At 40.9% G+C, this 20,038-nt stretch overlaps 1 protein-coding gene across 1 annotated transcript; it reads right to left on the bottom strand.

Moving 5' to 3' along the window:
* Positions 1-465: 465 nt before the first annotated feature.
* LOC127597946 (protein diaphanous homolog 1) lies at positions 466-19,032 on the bottom strand. Its single transcript, XM_052061385.1, has 11 exons — positions 18,998-19,032; positions 18,678-18,856; positions 18,430-18,524; positions 17,951-18,052; positions 17,446-17,685; positions 16,615-16,744; positions 15,928-16,052; positions 15,650-15,814; positions 15,239-15,371; positions 11,485-11,574; positions 466-2,429 (listed from the first exon to the last, which is right to left on the bottom strand). Exons 1-11 carry the CDS (start codon positions 19,030-19,032, stop codon positions 2,245-2,247), a joined length of 1,479 nt encoding a protein of 492 aa, XP_051917345.1. The 3' UTR covers positions 466-2,244.
* Positions 19,033-20,038: the final 1,006 nt, after the last annotated feature.

Below are 20,038 nucleotides of genomic sequence, written 5' to 3'. Positions count from 1 at the left end.
AAAAAGGCAAGTAAATGGCATAAGTGAAGAAATGTTAGCATGAAGGGGATAATACATACACATATCATGTTACATGTCAGTAAAAGGGTGAGTGAGAATTCATGCTGGGAAAAAAAAAAAACAACTTGAATCTTTGGAGCTGCAGTGAGCCCTGGAATGCATCTGTTAAAGTAAGTAGTTTCCACTGTTTATACATTCCTCTGCTGTCTTCTGGCAATAAAAGGATTGCTTTACAGAGTGCAATAACGTTCTGCCATTTTCACTCAAAAGTGTTCAAATGGGAGGCTAAGGAGGAGACCGAGCAAAAAATGAAGCCGTCTCGCTGAAAACCGCTCACAGATTAAGTGGAATTTAGTTGGAATTGACCAGAAGTTATACACTTCAGTGACGCACACACCCTGAAGATAATTTAAAATACTGACCATAGTTGAACATGTTCACATCAGCAAAGAATGACAAAAAAACTTGAATTACTCAGACATTTTAATTGCTCTGCATAGCAAACCGAAATATTAAATGTGTGCATTGTTCTGAATACATAAACCAATCGCTGGAAAAGATGAGCAAAGCACATGCATTTCATAAGATAACAAAAAAATCAACTGCAAAAATCAACATAGAAAATATATGAAAAAGAAGAAAAAAGGGCAAATTAGAAAAACAAAACATATATATATTACAGTGATGCTCTCCTTTTTATTTTGTATCTCCATTTCAATGATGAAAAAGCCACAGTCCAGTATCTAGCACGGACACACACGCACACACACGCAAACACACACACGCACGCAACATCTTTGACTGAACAACAGTTACAGCAGGTTTTTGTGATTCAACGAGATCTGGCGTGTGGTTATCATGAAAAGTGTGCACATAACAAAAACCTCTGCAGGTGACCACAGCAAGGATTTCCTCCCTGAATGACACATTTTTCATCCCCATTCGGCCATGTCACCTATTGAAATCACTTGTGAGGGATTGAGATGTTGAACACATTCATATCAGTCTGCCGAGTTAATTGCAGGTTTTAGCAGAATATGGCAAAAGGACACATGATAGTATTTGTTTGCATAGGAATAGGACAGACATTGCATATTTTCTGATGGCTCGAAGTGCGTGGGTGGGTAGGTGCTGGGTTTGGAGTCTGTCCATCGTTCCATTCAGTTCCATTTTGGCCCCACAAAGTGAATCAAACCCAACATATATGACGTCCCCCTTGTTTTCAAACCCGCACCGCTACACACAGACCCGTGTGCATTTTTGTTCAGCTCTTTTGGTGCGCGACCTCCGCAGGTACCACAAAGTTGCTTATGAAACCTAGAATTTATGGATACCATAATTACAGAAAACACACGCACACAGACATGCACATAAGCAGGATCTAAAAATAGATGACTCACATTACACAGTCATAAAAGCACACAGGCATATGTAAATTGCTTATGGAAAGGGTGTTTCCAAACAAATGTGGCTCAGGCAAAGACATTTGGGATCTGCTTACTCTGTGCAATAACTTTCTCACATGACATAGGAAGCAAACTGAAAGGAATGTTTGTCATTTTACTGTGCTGGCTTTCTTTGTTTTGAGGTGTCATCCCTTGTACAAATGAGGGGAAAAAAATCTCACACAGATATGTGCACACCGCTAATAAAATCATCCACCCAATGTGAGAGCTGCTACCGAGACTGTGAATGAAATAACAGGACTGGACTGGACTGCTACTCATTGGCACTTTTTCCAGCAACACAGTGGAATCATCATCATTTCCAAACAGCAATATACAATATATCAAACAAGAATGCAGCGCATTAAAAAAAAAAAAGTGGACAATTCATAGTGCATCCAAAACTAACCATTTGTAGCATCTTTTATGTGCCTGATGTTATGAAAATTTGGGAAATAACAGTGAATCCCTCTTCTGAGATGATCTTTCATATGATCATTCAATGAATTAAGTGATTAAAAGCTGTGGTAAAGAAGCAGACAGTGCATATGGACTCGGAACAGTTGTGTATGTTAGCCAAAAAAAAAATAATCAAAAAACAGTTAAAAGTGGCAAAAAGTCATTGGCTGAATGAGGGAAATATTTCATCCCAGAAGATTTCAGTAAGTGTGGAATGATGCTTAACTTAGTAAATTTTAGATCAATATTGGCTGCAACAATGAGAAACAAATCTGCTCAGACGCATGTGACAATTAAACTTAATACAAAACAAAAAACGCAAAATATCTGAGCAAATGGTCTAACTGGAGCGAGAAGGCGCAGCTTCCAGTAGCTCCTCTAACGAATCTCCCGCTTCGATCTTGTGCTCATCCTTCTCATCCAACTTGGTCTTCTTCATGGGCGCCATGCTTGATGGTGCGTCTTCCTGCATCAGTTCTTTGGCCAGGATGTTGGTCACTGCATGACCAGCTCTTCTGTGGTTGGCTGAGAAAGAGCAGCAAACACAACGTGAGCGAGTGACATTAGCAAATGCGCAGGCTGCGAGAGATATTGTTGAACTCATAAACAAGGCGATACAGGTACGAAGGGCGGCAGGGTTTGGGGGGCGTACTGTGTTGGGCCATTTTCATCACTGCAAACTATTAAATCAGTTTCATTGCACCACACGTTGAGGTTTGAGCTACACACGCACATGCTAGTGTGTTGCTACATTCACATAACGACACAATATCAAAAGTGGTGTCAATCTGCTTTTACAAATATAATGTTCAGTTTTGCGTGACATAATTAGAGTTCTATTAAATTAACCATATGTTCAGTAAGATGGTGAGCAGTGGAGTCAGCCTGTTTCTTTCTTATCGTGCCTTTTTCTTTTCTCATTTACATTTCAAACACTTTTCTATTATGACGCATTTTAAACTACACTCATTGTACACAGTGTCCAATTATACCAATCGGTCACAGTTTAAATGTTGACCAAACCCATTTGCATATGGTTCATTCTTTTCATTTTCAAATGAAAATGGAAAATAATAAAACTACAAGGGGACTTTTGCTTGATGAAATTAAGATACTTTTGGCAATCAAATTTTAGGCTCAGATCAATAATACTAACTACTTGGCCGGGTTTCCATGACCCTGATTTTTAGTACTGTAACGAGCCAGCAATGGTAAAGATAAGTTAGCTTGTTAGTTTCCACAATTAGTATAGTACATAATTATGCAATTGTATATTGTCAAAACTAGTATCGCTAGTTCTGCGCGGGGTACCTTTAGCACCTTTAAACCTTTAGGGGTCCTCACCAGCACCGATGAACATCCAGGGTATGGACCTAGAGAGGGTGACCTCCTACAAGTACCTTGGTGTTCTTCTGAACGACAAACTGGACTGGTCTACAAACACGGACACCCTGATTAGGAAAGGACAGAGCCGACTCTTCCTACTCAGGAAACTGAGGTCTTTTGGGGTTCAGGGGTCACTCCTTAAGACGTTCTATAACTCGGTGGTGGCCTCGGCCATCCATTATGGCATTGTCTGCTGGTCAGGCAGCATCTCAGCCCGGGACAGAAAGAGACTGGAGCGACTGGTCAGGAAGGCCAGTTCTGTCCTGGGTTGCTCCCTTGACACTCTGGAGGAGGTGGGCAACAGAAGGATGCTAACCAAGCTAAAAGCTATGATGGCCAGTCCCTCCCACCCCCTCCAGCCCGCCATGACAGCACTTGGTAGCTCCTTCAGCCAGAGACTGTTACACCCGCGCTGCAAGAAGGAGAGATACCGACGCTCGTTCCTACCGACTGCTGTCAGGCTGATGAATAAAAAATAACAATCATAATAATAATAATAATTAAATTATGTGAAGTAAAATTGTAAATAGTACTGAGATTTATCCATTGTGTTCATATTGTATTTAATTGAAAGATGTTTGTTGTTATTGTATTTAATTGAAAGATGTTTGTTGTTTTTTTTTCTCTTTCTCCTTTCTACATACATTCTTGCTGCTGGAGGCTGTAAATTTCCCCAGTGTGGGACGAATAAAGGATATCTTATCTTATCTTATCTTAGTGTTGTGGTACACATAAGAAACACAGCAGAAGTACAGTTTACTTGAATGTATTTCACTCGTTAGTACTAATTTAATATTTCATCTGAAAGAACAGTTTGTTTTGAAACTTTTATTTACATATATTTTGTATAAAAATGTTAAGAGCGTTACATTTCCCATCAAATCATTTTAATATGTCGTTGACAATTTTTTTCTACTTTCAAGCACGCGTAAATGGTAATAACATTAAATATTCTTTGGTCTTGTTTTTGATTAACTTGCTAACGTGGATGACAGAATTAAGAAAATCTGACAGAGGTTTGGGGGTCTGGTGGGGTTTCGGATACGATTGCCATGAAGAAAAGCTGTTGTCTCTTCGCCTACCTGCTCTTCCACACACTCTTCGGGCGGCAGCAGCCATTTTGAATTACCGGTAAATAGGTCAGGAGGAGATTGCACTGGAGTGCTTACGTGTCAGTGTTGTGACGATGCAAACCACACATGCAAAATGAACCATGGGAACACAAAAGTCAACCCAAAACACAACTCATGGTTCTTACTAAATGGGGGATGCATAACAAAAGACGGTTACCGATCATGTCTCCAGAACGAGCTGTGACAAAGACACTATTGAGTCTGGGAAGAAATGAGGAGGATCGTGAGGTGTTTAAAAATACAAATCAACAATGTAGGGATCATACAGCTGCGTTTCCTCATACACATTTTTTTTAAACAGATCATTCTATTAACGCGAATAATCTCACAGCAGCACATTTCAGCAAGCATTGTATATCATGTCTGCATGACCCAAAATAGAGACATTATCTCTCAGTGTGTCCTTCCATACTTATTTGTCATGTTGTTGTTTATGACGGTACTAATGCAGCGTGTTGTACCGGGGACAAATTCCTTGTGTGTTCTACATACTTGGGCAAGAAAAATGATTCTGATTCTGATGTGTATGTCGGTGACAAGAGAAAAACCAGTGGGAGAGGAAAAACTCTGCTCTCCTTTTTATCTCCCACATGAAAGATGATAGGAACAGACGGAGGATGTGGATACACCTCAGGAACAGAGGGCTCTATGGAATCCAGATGAATAATGACAGAATGCTTGCGCATATTATATATATATATATATATATATATATATATATATATATATATATATATATATATATATATATATATATATACAGTATATGACCCGAAAGCTCCTAACCATGCATGGGGGGTTCCATCCCAAATCCAGCACCCTGAGACTGTACGCAAGCCAAAGGAAGGAGGCCGGCGGACTAGTGTGAGAGCCATTGTCCAGGATGAAACATCCAAGCTCCATGAATACATCAAGGTGAAGGCTCCAACGGATGACGTACTCAGAGAATGTCTCAGACAATGGGGAACAGAGGATGAGGCGCTGGAAGAGGGACCATCATGGGAGGACAAGCCCCTACACGGGATGTACCACCGGACCATAACTGAAGTGGCTGATCTCAAGAGGTCCTATCAGTGGCTAGAGAGGGCTGGCCTGAAGGACAGCACAGAGGCACTCATCCTGGCTGCTCAGGAGCAGGCCTTGAGCACCAGAGCCATCGAGGCCCAGATATACCACACCAGACAAGACCCAAGGTGTAGGTTGTGCAAAGAGGCACCTGAGACAATCCAACACATAACTGCAGGGTTTAAGATGCTGGCAGGGAAAGCCTACATGGAACGCCATAACCAGGTGGCTGGCATAGTCTACCGAAACATCTGTGCGGAGTATGGACTGGAAACCCCAAGGTCAAAATGGGAAACATCTCCGAAGGTGGTGGAGAATGACAGAGCGAAGATCCTGTGGGACTTCCAGATCCAGACTGACAAGATTGTAATGGCGAACCAACCAGATATCGTGATCATAGATCAAGGGCAGAGGAAAGCCGTTGTAGTGGATGTAGCGGCCCCAAGTGATGGAAACATCAGAAAGAAGGAACACGAGAAACTCAAGAAATACTAAGGGCTCAGAGAGGAGCTGGAGAGAGCCAGGAAGGTAAAGGTGACAGTCGTGCCTGTGGTGGTCGGAGCACTCGGGGCAGTGACCCCCAAACTAGATGAGTGGTTGCAACAGACCCCGGGAACAACATCGGACATCTCAGTCCAGAAAAGTACAGTGCTGGGAACAGCAAGGATACTGCGCAGAACCCTCAAGCTTTGTGGCCTCTGGTAGAGGACCCGAGCTGAATGAGGGACGGACACCACCCACATTATATATACATATTGCGCGCGCACACACACATATATGTATATATCAAGGCATTACAATTTCAAATGAAATCGTTCAACCCTCCATATTTGTACTTTATTGTTCAGTTTCAACAATTTCTGCAAGCCATGTCCACAGTTCAGATCACTATTTTCGAGTGATGCTCAATCACTGTTGGACATGTAAAGGACAGAAGATAAATAGAAGATCACTTACTTGACCAAACGCCACTCACAAACAACTCAAAGAATGCTAGGTGTGATTTTATGCTTGAGCAAAAGGCAGAGTATATTAAGCATGAGAATTCTGCTTGTACAACATGATGTCTCTTGTGGGCACGGGTGGAAAAAATTAAGGACTAAATTATTTTGCTAATCTTTTCACACATGGCATTACAAACAGAAGGGAAAACAGCCTCTGTAATACATTATACAGTACTCGAGCAGACTGCATGGTGAGGGAAAGACTGCTTAATTGAACAAGATGTAGAGAACACACAGCGATGATGAGGTGTGAAGTGTAAGGCACTGCAAGATTTAGAGGGTAAATACCTCAGATTACCAAAGCCGGGTCACATATCAAGCATTAATCTGTAAGGTTTTTGTGTACTCGAGCTGCAACAATGGAAAAGCCAGAGTCGGATTTTAGCACAGCATCTACTGTCCATCGACATGTCCAGTTTAGCAGGGACCTGTAGCACCCTCCTCTGGCTCCACTGTGGAAGAACCGGCTTCAAAAGTGACATCATCAAACAATGGTAATTGCTAGTACATGAATGTGCTTAAAAGTCCACACAGGCCTGTTCAATTGCCAAGCTTTTATGATATATCCAAATAATTAGACCAGGATAAATCGTTCCAAAACTTTTCCCACCATTAACGAGCACAACCTCTACAACTCAAATTAATTTCTTTTCTTTTCCAGAGTGGGAATGTAAAAATAAACAACTGCAAACTGCAAAAGTGTGCAAACCCTGTCATAACTGGAGATGGTGCTGTGTTCAGATTGAACCAACCACATTCATACTCATAATAAATTGGAGTCAGCACACACCCGCCGTTTTTTGAAGGACCTCTAGCTTTCCAATAGGAGCCTTCAGTTTTGTGCTAAAACTCAATTTTACGTCGAACGGTTCATATTTCCATAACTCACACCACAAGTCTCCCCTCAAAATTCACATTTTATGCCTCATACAAAAACACTGAAAAGCAAATCAGCATTTAACGCAGCACAACGCATGGGATGCACAATTGGACCTCACACCGTAATTTAAGTTTTCTATTAATTCTAAAATTCGTAGAAATTCAGTGCCATTCAGGTCTTGATTTCCTCCCAATTGCTCCTCAATTGAAATCATCGATTAGCAAAACTGCTCCTCAAAGACAAAATAAGCGTATTTCAAGCGTTGTGCACGTTACAGAACAGTTATGGTGGGAAAAGCTTGAAAACAATTTGCCTTTGTGACATGTTTTTAATGTCATATAAAAATCCAAAAACTATTTTTATAACCACTTCATTTGAGTTACTGCACTAATTGTTTCAGTGGGTGCTAAAAGTGCGCGTGATGTCATGTCTGCTTCAACAATGAGGTGATCAATGAAAGCCGTCAAAAATGAACTCAATTGTTTCCTTTGTGTTTGTGTCCCCTTGTGTGAACATCTGTGAAAGAGTGTGACTTTTCTATCGGGGCAGACGGTGTGCAGGGCCAGCGTGTGCCTCCATTGTTGCCATTCACATCATCTGTGCTACCATTGTTTGGCTTTGTCAATTTGTGGCAGCACTGATTGGATGAGGGGTCATGACTGAGCAGATGGCTTGGTGGTGAGTGATTCAACGCATTCCTCCACATACAAAATGCGAACATATTGCATTAAATATTATGTTGTAGCTCTGTATTGACATGACATGAACCGATAAAGTAATAACTAGAAGAAGATGGTGAGAATTTGGGGGAAAAAAAGCATGCAACGGTATCTGCTCCGTGCAATATAACGCGGAAGGCGTCTTGGTATTCAAACACCCATGTGTGGCTTTGTGTTGGCATGCAGTCATCTCCTGCATATGTTTTGTCTGTTTGTGTTTGAGCAGTGGGCAGAGGGAGGGAGTCAGACAGCTGGGAGTGTACCCAAGGCTGCCCACTCATTCTATACAAGCAGCACAAAACCCCACAGTGAGTTAGGGTACAGGTCAAATGTGAAGACATAGCTTGTGGAGCCTCGTGGCTTCACATTCAGTCACAATGCAGGGACACAATGAGGTTGGCAACACACTCAGTAGTCGCTCGCGTCTGTCTTTTGAACTCACGTAGGTGAGATTTGTTGTGGTGTGCACAATAGTGGAGGAAACAGGAATATGAATAAGATGGGTATGCTTAGGACGTCATAAGACTTTAAAAAATAAACAACAGCAGCAGATTTTTTTTTTCTAAAGACTTGTTCTAACCCGATGACAGGGTTTCAGACTAACTTCTTTTCCTCGGAGCTCAGTGGACCCTGTTAGGAAAACCCTGTTGCTCACACATTCTATAATGTTGGTACAAATATACACAGTAGAGAAGAAACTGTTCTTCCATCTTACAGTTCTTACGTCTCAATATTTTTGTCTGTACTGTGTACGTAGAAAATTGACAATATTTTCTTTGTGCATAATAAGGCAAACACCGAAAAGTAATATCCATGCTTATAAGCATGGAATGGAGCTTTATAAGTCTAGTTAGTGATGGAGGAAGTCTGTGGCTCCAGTGGTGTGGCATACATATCAGTTGAGCCAAAGACTGAATGAACCTCCTCTAAAAGGTTTGCTAAATTAAGTGCTCTGACTCACACCCCGCCAAAGCCTAAAGGGAAAAGCCTGCTCTTTATGGTGAACAGCCCCTCCCACAAAGTCTGCAAGACGAGGAGTTGTGAGTTGTTGTAAAATAGTAGCTACATATTTTGGACAAAGTTGACACACAACACCACCGTCATATGAGCATGAAAATTACAGACCGGTGGTTAAAATGATTTCACAGTCAGAGCAAGAAAGGGGTTGGGGGGGGGGGGGGGTTAAGATGACGTGATCTTTATCGTCATAGTTTTCTTCTCCTTTCGAACACAGCAATGCATGCATCTTCTCTCACACATGTTCTGCTTTTTCCTGCGAGGAGTGACACAGCAAAACAGTAATATGGGGGACTGACTATATACCTAGCCACTCCACTCCCTCTGTTTCTCAGTTTTGTTGTTTCTGTCAGGTTTGTTGCAATCGATTAAAGTAGAGTAACTTCGCCAAATTCTAAATGTAGACCAGAGAGAAACACTTGACAACAACTGTTGTAATGTTGACGCAGAATGTGTTTTGCTTTTGCTTTTCAGTTTGCAAAAGGCACACAACAAGAAGGCAGAAAGAATGCAGTCTACCCTCCAACTATGAGGCACCCCTTCACATCTGGCTTCTATTGACGGTGGGATAGGGTTGCAGACACGCATACCCTTGTGTGTGAATGCTTGCGCAGGCACACACATCTACTTGAGCTTCTTTCAACAATGGACACTTCGCAAACTCACATTTCAAAGCTTGCCGCAAAGTTAAACTCAATTACGTTGGGCTTACAGACTGAACAACAATGGCTAAAGTGACATCATGTGGAATACAGTGGACACACAATATTGGGGAGGGATACAGCTAAGCATACAGGTACCCAAAGTACAGGACCTGTACGTACACATCAGCAAGTCTGATGATGATCAATTATTGTAATGATGAGGTCCGGTGTGAAAGACTGAACATTTGACTGCACAGCAAAGCACAGGTATTCCATTGATGTTGGCATTGTTATCATGGGCCGAGGTTGTGTAGGATGGCGCGAGTGTCGGTGATTATTGACCCAGAAAGACTGAATCCACACAGTGACACGTTCTGCTGAAATGTTGCTAAGGATTCCACTGGTTTTAATGATGTGTCTAATCGTGCTTTGGCGAAGCTATTGTGAGTCAAAACAGTGGCCTTATCTACCGACTCGTACCGACTGTGGATGACAAATCTAACATAATTTTTGGCAAATGTGAGACGAGCCCTTGCGTTCTTTTTAGACAAAAAAATTGTGTTTTTTTTTTGCTTGGAAAACTCACTCATGCATGCCGTTTTTGGCCAGTGTCTTTCTTATGGTAGAGTCGTAAACCTCAACTGAGGCCAGCGAGGCCTGGCACTTCTAGGATGTTGTTATAGGTTCTTTTGTGACCTCCTGGATGAGTCGCCGTCGTACACTTGGAGTAATTGTAGCTGGTCGACCACTTCTGGGAGAATTTGCCACTGTTCCCAGTTTTCTCCACTCATGGATAATGGCTCTGACGGTCATTCGCTGAAGCCTCGGAGTCTTGCAAATGGCTGTGTAACCTTTTCCACACGTATAAACTTTTTTTCCTCATTTCTTCTTGAATATCTTTAGATCGTGGCACGATGTGTTTGTTTTTCGAAATCTTGTCGCCTACTTCACTTTGTCTGACAGGTTCTATTTGTGTGATTTGTTGATTCAACAAATACTGTGTAGTTGTAATTAGGTTTGGGTGTGACCTGTAAAATTGAATTGGGCTATCCCAAAACTGTCGTTAGTCACAGTTAATTTGTGATTTAACAAGAGGGGGCGGGCAGTTACTTTTTCCACATAGAGTCAGGTTTGAAGTTTCCCCGCCTTGGTAAATGAAATGTTCATTTTGAAGCTGCATTTTATATTCCCTTGGAGTGTGTCTGATTAATGTTAACATTTGTTTGATGAAATGAAACCTTTGTGTGGGATAAAAATGCAAAGAACACAGAAATCAGGAAGTGGGCAAATACTTTTTCACAGCACTGTACATGTGAAACCTTAAAAGACAATGTGCTGAAGTGATGGTTCTACTTGTGATGTCGTGCTTCCCCAACTTTTTCATCCATACATAAATCCCTAGAACGCACCCTCTGACTTACTGTCATTGATGGAGGTGAATTTCCCTCAATGACAAAAATAATAAGAAAGGAAACATGAGGTATTGACAGTCACACGGTGACAGAAGCAACAATGTTTAAGAAAGGATACATAGCACCAATTATAAAACCAGGAAAAATATATATAAACACGGACGCGCGCGCGCACACACAAACACACGCGCGCGCACACGCAGACACACAGACACGCACACACACCACACACGCACACGCACACGCACACGCACACACACACACACACACCTCTAAAACTCTGTAACAAAGAAATGAATATGTAGGGTTGTTAAGTGCACCTGCTTGCCGGGGTCCTCTCTTTCTCCTGAAAGCAGCGCCAGACTGCAGCGCCTCCAAGAGTCCATCCATGATGCCGGTTTCATCACCCTCTGAAAGCACATCAATATTAACATGAGCAATGTATCAAGAAACAATTAAGGAGAAAATACATTTTTCCACATTGCCATTTATAATCAACACAATGCACAAATACATTCTAATTTTGAGGATTTTGACATACTAACTACCTATCAATGATTTTCCCAGATCCATGTGGGTTGTTTTCCAGCCAAGTGGCCATGTTGGAAGATTTGCCACATTAACCCAGATAAGCACTGACCTAGATGAGCTGCTTTGCTGTCACTGCAGCTTCATGCTAGATTTTGCAGAGAGAAGCTCTATCTCTTTCTCCCTCTCTCTCTTTTTCTCTCTCTCAACTGAAAAACATCTTAACACTGGGAAAAGAATGACTGTGGCCAACAGTTGATGAGGTATTGGCGGGAAATTAATCCTAGGTGCAGTTTACAATTGTATTTATGACATTTGGATAAATCATTTATTTGGAGGTTCTCAATCAGGCTGTATTTGAGTATGTGTTTTTGATGGATCCACAACTGTGTAAAAGTATGTGTGTGTGTGTGTGTGTGTGTGTGTGTGTGTGTGTGTGTAAGTGGGACGGTTTAGTAGTACAGCTCTGCAGCGAGGCAGATGGTTTTAATTATTTCTGAATAGGACGACAGGGGTCTGGAAAAGAAGGGAGTGGGGTTAAAGGTTTATGTCGCCACCCGTCAACCCCCTCAGTTCTTAGTTGTGAACACACACACACACACACACGTCTTGTAATAAGCCATGTGGCAGATGGCTTGCAGCTTAGACGTTTCCTTTCAATGGCTCACATACACCACTCTGTGCTGATAGCTGGGCACTACACTGATGCTTTATGGTGATGTAGGCCATGTCTTTCTTCACTGAGGGAAGCACAATCGACACTGAATATGCTTACACTAACCACATAGTTGCTTTAAACCACTAGTGCAAGAACAGCGGTGTAATCACAGTTGTTTAGGCGCTGTCTGGCCTGGAGCAAGACATCCTTCTTTCACTGCATGGGGCCTTTTATTTGCTTTGTTGAAGATCAACAACAGGCCTAATTATCCCAGCACATGATGATACACATGCACTTGATTAATTTACTTGTATTCTGTGTGCCATCCAGTTCATACAGTTGCAAATGTAAGAGTTAAGTCAACATGTAGAAGAGAGGTTATAAAAAGTCATGCCGAAACTCAAGAATAAACTTGTCACATGTCTGCACGTAGACAAGTGTTGTTTGCAAGGTCCTGCTTGAGGCCACTAAGAACATAAGACAGATTAATTTGTGTAATAGCATTAGACCACGAGAGCTCTAAAATATGGCTCTCTGGATCCAATTGATTGACACAAACACAATCAGCACACACATAAATACAACGTGGGGGAGAATCTTGTGTGGAGCAAGAGCATCCCTGGTGGACGTTGGAAAATGTGAAACATGCTGAATAGTGCAGAGAAATTGTGGAGTGATTGCAATTTCCTTCAGTCCAAAGTCCCTCTTTCACCCCGTGTCTTCGTCCTTACTCTCCTTTTAATCTCTCCATCAAGAGAAACGTGTGTGCGTGTGTGTGTATCAGACTCAACAGAGCAGCTGCTGCAATGAAGCCACCATCCCCTCCCCCACCGTGGTCACACAAGCACTTGCGTGGAGCGTGAGCACTCCCAGCGGTGGTTCCCATACCAGCATCAGAGTGGGTGTGTATGTTACAGATGCACACACCCCTTTCTTTCAAAGCCAGGCATTATCTTTTGTAGACTCTACCGGCACCTAGTTGCAGGAATCAAGTACATCCCATGTCCTAGTGGTTGGGATGAGACCAGAATAATTTTCAGAGCCTGCGGAAGTTTCATGTCAGAAAACTTAGGGTACTGTGGACTCTCACTGGTACCAATACAACCTTATATAATATTAATTTAGTTTTTCTTTTTTTTGTATCAACTTCACCAGTGTTTTTTCAGAGCACGTGAGAAGTTTCATGTCAGACTCTCCCTGGCATGAATGCAACCTTACATAATTCTAATTTTGTAAAGTTTTTTTTATTGCATCAACTTTTGAGTACCGTAAATATAATTTACAGAGGTCTGTAATAGTTAGACAAAAAAAAGGGGGGGGCATTGTCACAGTGTCAGAGCAAACCCAAACTCGCTGCCTGACCTTCGAGGGATTAATCAACAACTGAGGTGCTACGCAGACAGAGATAACATGCAAACGAAGAACATTTTGTCATTTTGTGAGATAAGACTACAGTAGCAAACTAGAGGGACAGAAAGAAAAAAAAGGAGGAAAGAAGGAAGAGGTGAACATGTGAATGTGCCTTTGCTGAAAGCAACCATTGTGTCACAGACATCCAGTATGAGGGTTATAAACAAATACAGCTCAAAGAGCAGGTGTGTTTGTGTATTTGTGTGTGGTTGAATTCAAATAGGGGGTTTATGTGACCCGAGGCAATCAAATATGCCACCTGTATGTAAATGACCTCCAACCCTCATATACACACATTTTTGAGGTTCTATGATTTTCCACTCACATGCCTCTAGAAGCACAATGCAAATTAATACTCTTGCTTTCAAGATCAAAACCATAGCTCCACGTGACGAACACATGGACGACATATTACATGCGGAGTGGTTCTTAACCTGGGTTCGGTGAGTCAGTCTCAGGTGTTCGACGGAGCCTCTGCCATGGTGTAAGATACACATGACTCAACATGTTAATTAGCTATGACACGCCCGCTTGGCCATCATTGGCTGCAAATGATCACATGGCATTGCTCGTCCAATCAGTGCTGTGGGAAATTTAGTTCGCTTTGTAGTCAAAGTGTGACTGTCGTGATAGTACGTCGTACAATAAAACAAAAACATACTTATCCCTTGAAATTTTATTTACTTTTTTTAACAAATGTGTTTTTTATACATCTTAATTTTGTAAAAAATATCTGCATTTATTTTTCACTCAAGAAGGGTTCTGCCAATGCGCATATTAACTGGTTGGGTTCGGTACCTCTAAAAAGGTTAAGAACAACTGCTCTAGGGTGACTGTACTAATGCTGATTTAAATGATAGGCAGACAAAGGCAGAGAGAAAGGAAAAAGACTGATTGAACAAATGAGAGTGAGGAGAAGCAAGATGGAACTTTAGACTACATCCTTGGAGATGTCAAAAAGGAGCCACAGAGAAGGAATGTACTGAAACTAGACAGGGGAAAAGGGTCTGCATGAATGTCTGCCAAGGAGAATTCTTTCTGTGTAGAAAGGGATGACTAGAGAAATGCATAACAAGACCTAGGAAAACATATTTGAAGGAAATTTTGTGTGGAAGTAACCCTCTTATTTTCCAGTCGAGTTACATGTAGGTCAGGTAGCTTCTTGATAGTGTATCCTTTCTGTATTTGATTTCTGAAGAGATTTATTGATACTTTTTTTAAGGCAAGTCTTCTACATTAGATTATCTGCTGTCTTTAAATTGTGATCGCTTTGTCAAACTCTCTCTCTCACACACACACACACACACGCACGCAAACTCACACACGCACGCGCACACACACGCACACACCACCCACACACCGCACACATTCCACTAAAGTGTGGACTCTGAGTGCCCCCAACTGGAGTATGGAGGAAATGACAATAAAAGTCAGTGTTGTTTTCCTCCTAATGTCACATTTAAGAGAAAAATAGGAACCTGTGTTGATGTCCAGGAGCTGCCTCTTTTTGAGTTTCTCCTCCTTTTCCCTTTCAGCTTTTTCCCTGGCCAGCTTGGCCCTTTTGAGCTTTTCTTCCGCCTCCTTTCTCTTCTGGTTATCCTTCACTGCTTGCTGAAGGAAGGATAATAAAAAAAATGATTATGTGACAGAACATGTTTAGTTTCTACATAGAATATCACAGACTATCAGAATTAAATTTTCCTTAAAGCAAAACAATATATTGTTTTGTAAAACAATACTTTAATTCATGATGTCTTCCAAATATGTCACTATTTTTACATATACAATACATGGGTCATTCTCTTTCAAATTGATGTCAATATAAACGGGTTAAGTAACTTCCTTTGTTCAATGAAATCATTGAGGATTTTGGATGGACAAAAACACACCTGAAACATGTTCTTAAAGGTGTTGAGATCGCCAAAGAACTCCTCCACTGAAAGTTTTCTGGGGTCAAAGACAAAATAGTCTCCCAGGTCGGTATATTGCTTCTCCATATTTTTATGCATCAGATCCAGCTTCTCATACTGTTCACGAGCACTGCTCACAAAACTGTGAACACATTAAGTTAAGGAACACAGAATAAATATCGGCATAACCTTTTTTATGACACCTGAAGGAATAATTGAACTGTTGAATTAATATGATCTGTAGGTAAGAAGGATATCGACATCTTCTCCACAAATTGGTCCTTGTCATTTTGTGCAGGAGGGAAGGTTTCTATGTCTTTCTCCAGGTTCTTGATCTGACGACCCATCATTTCTACATTCTTCTGAAGTGTCTCTGCAGAAACTGTAAGGAGGAAAAAAAGATAACTTTACATTACATGACATTATTAGAAGTACCAAGTACTAAGCGGAGGCTCTGAGGGGCTCGAGCCTTTTACGTTGCTGGTCCCTCTCTTTGGAATGACCTCCCACTGAACATTCGCCAGGCCCCCTCGCTGCACATCTTTAAAACTTGATTCAAAACTAAGTTGTATTCAATAGCATTTGACACAGCATGACTCAGACTTGATCTTAGTCTTCCTGTTTGGTGCTATCTACTGTCTATTTGATTCATTTATTGTTGTATTGACATGTATTTAATATGAGTGAAATGTTCTATGGTGTAATATATTTACTAATACTTAACAACTTACTTATTCTTATTATTATTCTTTTTTTTTAAATAAACCACGATGTGTACTTGATTGCGCCGACTTAACTTTACTTACCACAACCATGCTCCATGTACACCACTTTGTATAGAGCGATAGTTGTTTTAAAGTGCTCTATAAACACAGTTGAGTCGAGTGTGTGTGTGTGATGAATGAAGTGAGTACAGCCCAGATCACTCTGACGTCAGGTTTTACCTCTGCTGGCCTTCTCAATATGGATGAGCTCATCAGGAAAGCTCATGACTTCCGGATACTGCTCCATGCACACATCAGCAAGGAAGTGGAGCAGTGTCTGCTTCAGGTCAGCTGATTTGGTGTCACGTAGCTGATGGGATAAACATTTTGTTTATTGTCCATTAATAAAGCTGATAAAGATAGGTGGAGATAAAATCAATACAATCACCAGTGATGTTACCGTTTTTCTAAATGCAATATAGCTGGGTTTAGATGTAGACTTTTTTTGACATTCCAAATGAAACCATTCCGCATGAAGATCTCTTGTCACCTTTACATGTGACCTGGGCTATTCCGATTTGCCGTTACATGCCAAGTTGTTTAAATGGAGCATTTTCATTTTGTTTGGTCATTCAGATTCATTCTCATTGGAATACATGGCTCCATATAAACTCGGCTAGTGTATGCAGTTTGTAATAAATTAATCAGATTCCATTATTGAAACAATAATAATGTATCAATACACCGTCTTCCAGTAGCCACAGTAGCCATGCTCTCTTTATCAGGAAGACTTCTTTAACTCATTTAGGCCTGTCTTTTCTTCCCTCTAAAGCGGATCCCGCTTGTATACAATACCCAAGAGCAACTCATTCATGAATGTTTTGCAATGCTGTCTTTACAAGATGTATGTGCTTTTGTAGTTTGAGAATGTAAATTGTCATTCCCCCCAATCAATACATATAAAAATAACAGCATAAAAGTCATGGTCTGAGAAGACGATACATTTTGAAGCAATCTAGTTTTGTGTTGGGCTTTTGTACACTCTTTTTAAGTGTTTTTTGTTTTTTTTACCTTGCACAGGTATGATATGGAAAAGCCGAAGGCCTTGCCATTGCGAGAGCCTGCGTTCATATAATTGCCAACAAGAAGGATGATCTGCAGCAGCTTCGAGAAGGAGGTGCTTTTCCTGAGCTCCTCACAAGCAGCTGTCACAGACACCACATCCGGTTTAATGTTGTTCAACTGTTCCTCAAACTGTAGCTTAAACAGGATGGCCTGAAGCCGTGGCACCAACCGCTTCACACTTGAGATCTGGGAGAAGAGATGGGTGAAGGATGTGTGGGGATTTGCATGAACGAGGGGGACTCCATCCATTAGAAACATCTTTCATCATTGAACAAAACAGTGTGTTTTGTAAGCAGAACCATCACTGTGACTAATAAAACAACAAGCGTGCTACTTCATAATCAGTACGGTATATTATAATTTTTTTGGTCTCATCATATGCATGTGGCTTGTGGTTTACATGTCCCTAAAAACAGCAATGCTCTGTATATATAACTGCATGCCTCCTTACCACCACTACAAACTGTTCAGCCTCAGCCAAGTCATCATATTCATCTTTCATCTCTCCAAGGACACTAAGCTGCTCTGGTGCAGGCAGCTGTTTGATCAGGTTCTATACAGCAAGAGACAGATGTACACACGCTTTAAATAGTTTTTTGTTTTAATATTTTGACAAAGTTCTGGTATGATGAAGAGCAGCTCTATATCAATAAGCATTGTTAAACTGATTACACTCAAAAGTCAAAAGTATTTTTCATTCTGAAATGTTAGAATTGTTGATACAACTCAGTTCTCATTCAGTTGTGCAGGCCTGATGAAGTGTCCTCACTGCATATTACTTTATGCGCTAGAAAAGGAACAGCTACAAGCTACAACGGCAATTGTTTGTGGATTGTTTTTTTTTCATTAAAGTAGGAAAACACATTGTTTTCGTCATAACACATCAATGTAAACATAAAATAAGTTTAAATATCGCAGTGGAATGTGTACCTGAACCAGGGACTCTGTGAGGACTTTCTCATTAACTTCCAGGATGCAGTTTTTGATTTCTTCATATGGAAGACGGAAGGATCCGAGAAAAATGGCTGCATGCATACACACACAAAAAAGTTCATATATGTACAGTCGTATAGCTATGTCTTGGAAGATGTTCAAGGATGAAACACTGATATTATGTTGTGTTGTGGAGTGCACGTGCACATGCGCCTCTTTTGAAACAAACTGTTGTTGAGACTTACAAAGGTTTTGTGAGGACTTTGAATCAAGAACCTTCAGCTCCTTGACTTTCTTCTTCTGCACCTGCTTCTTTTCATCTGCACCCTCTAGTTCCTTTTTGGCTGGGGATGAGGACAGAGAAGGGATATCAGTGATCAAGTCATTTGAAGGAACACGTTTGAAACACAATTTCCCCCAAAATCTTCATACAAAGAGTTTAAAGCAAAGCAAGCAATGACAGGGGAAATGAGCAAGGCTCTGCTTGAGCTCAACTCAAAGGTGTTTTATGCCATTGAAGTAACAGTTTTAAAGTTCGTCCACACCAAAACTCATACAAGGATACCTTAAGGAATTTTCTTTGTATATTTGGACACCCATGACAAGACGGAAAAAGAAAGAGTCAAATGTTCCCATAAAGTGGACAAACTGACTAAAATATTTTGTCTGAAGAGATAAGGTTGCAGAGAAACTCAGGGGCCATGCTTTCCAAATATTTTTGTACACATAGTGTAGCAAGTGACTGGCATTGCAGTTTGGTGAAAATTTAATTGAAACAATCTTCCATAAGGAACACACGTCAACACAGTGCCTGTGAAAATAATAGCATTGGATAAAAAGAATATGCTGACAAAAAAATAGATATCATGGTTATGTTTTGCTTCTTTCTCAATGAATTCTGCTGTCTCCCACAACCCCCTGAAGGCCATTGTTCTAATGTTTCAGTTTGTGCCTTGAACCTCAAGTGCTCTTAGTTTACACACTTTTTCATACAGGGCCAAATAAATTTGGATAGTTGCTTCCCTTAATAAATAAAACCATCAAGAAAATTCAATTTACTATGCTGCCTCTGAGCTGTTAAAATTGGTGAGATGATTTGAAATGTCTAAGCGTGAAAAATATCCACCACAAAAAAAAAAATTATATATTATATATATATTAGAAATAAGGGTTGGGCAAACATTTTTCACAGCACTGTACATGACTAATGTCCAACTCAACTGTACTTATAGACTTGAGTTGGAGTCATCTCACCAAGCCATCCAATACTCATTCCAGACAAACACTACCTGAATTCATCTTTTTCCATCACCACTGACTCAGTAAACTGACATTTGTGTGTGAGAGCACGGTATTATATTAGAATAAGGAATACTAAGTCTCTACAGCCTGCTAAATGTGCTTGGACATTTTTTTTTATCTGGAAGGGCTTTTGCAATAGGCTTGCGGATACAGTACGCTTTGTGACACACTCACACTTGACAAACATGTTTGTGTTAATGCGCTCGGACAAACTCACAATTGTGACAAAGCATGTGTCATTTTGCGTGGGGTGGATAAGAATTAGGCCTGAAAGATGTACAAGTCAATTTGATTTGTCCACATT

Source organism: Hippocampus zosterae, chromosome 1, assembly GCF_025434085.1.
Source record: "Hippocampus zosterae strain Florida chromosome 1, ASM2543408v3, whole genome shotgun sequence".
Taxonomy (NCBI): domain Eukaryota; kingdom Metazoa; phylum Chordata; class Actinopteri; order Syngnathiformes; family Syngnathidae; genus Hippocampus; species Hippocampus zosterae.
This window is presented reverse-complemented; position numbering and strand designations above follow the sequence as displayed.

Bases quoted from the DNA above. Each gene is read 5' to 3' on its own strand.
- LOC127597946 (XM_052061385.1), bottom strand. From the start codon at position 19,032: ATGGGTGTCCAAATATACAAAGAAAATTCCTTAAG. The intron at 18,857-18,997 runs GTATCCTTGTAT...CTTTGTATGAAG, and splicing joins TACAAAGAAAATTCCTTAAG to ATTTTGGGGGAAATTGTGTT. The intron at 2,430-11,484 runs GTGCACTTAACA...GCTCTTTCTCAG, and splicing joins GAGAGGACCCCGGCAAGCAG to CCAACCACAGAAGAGCTGGT.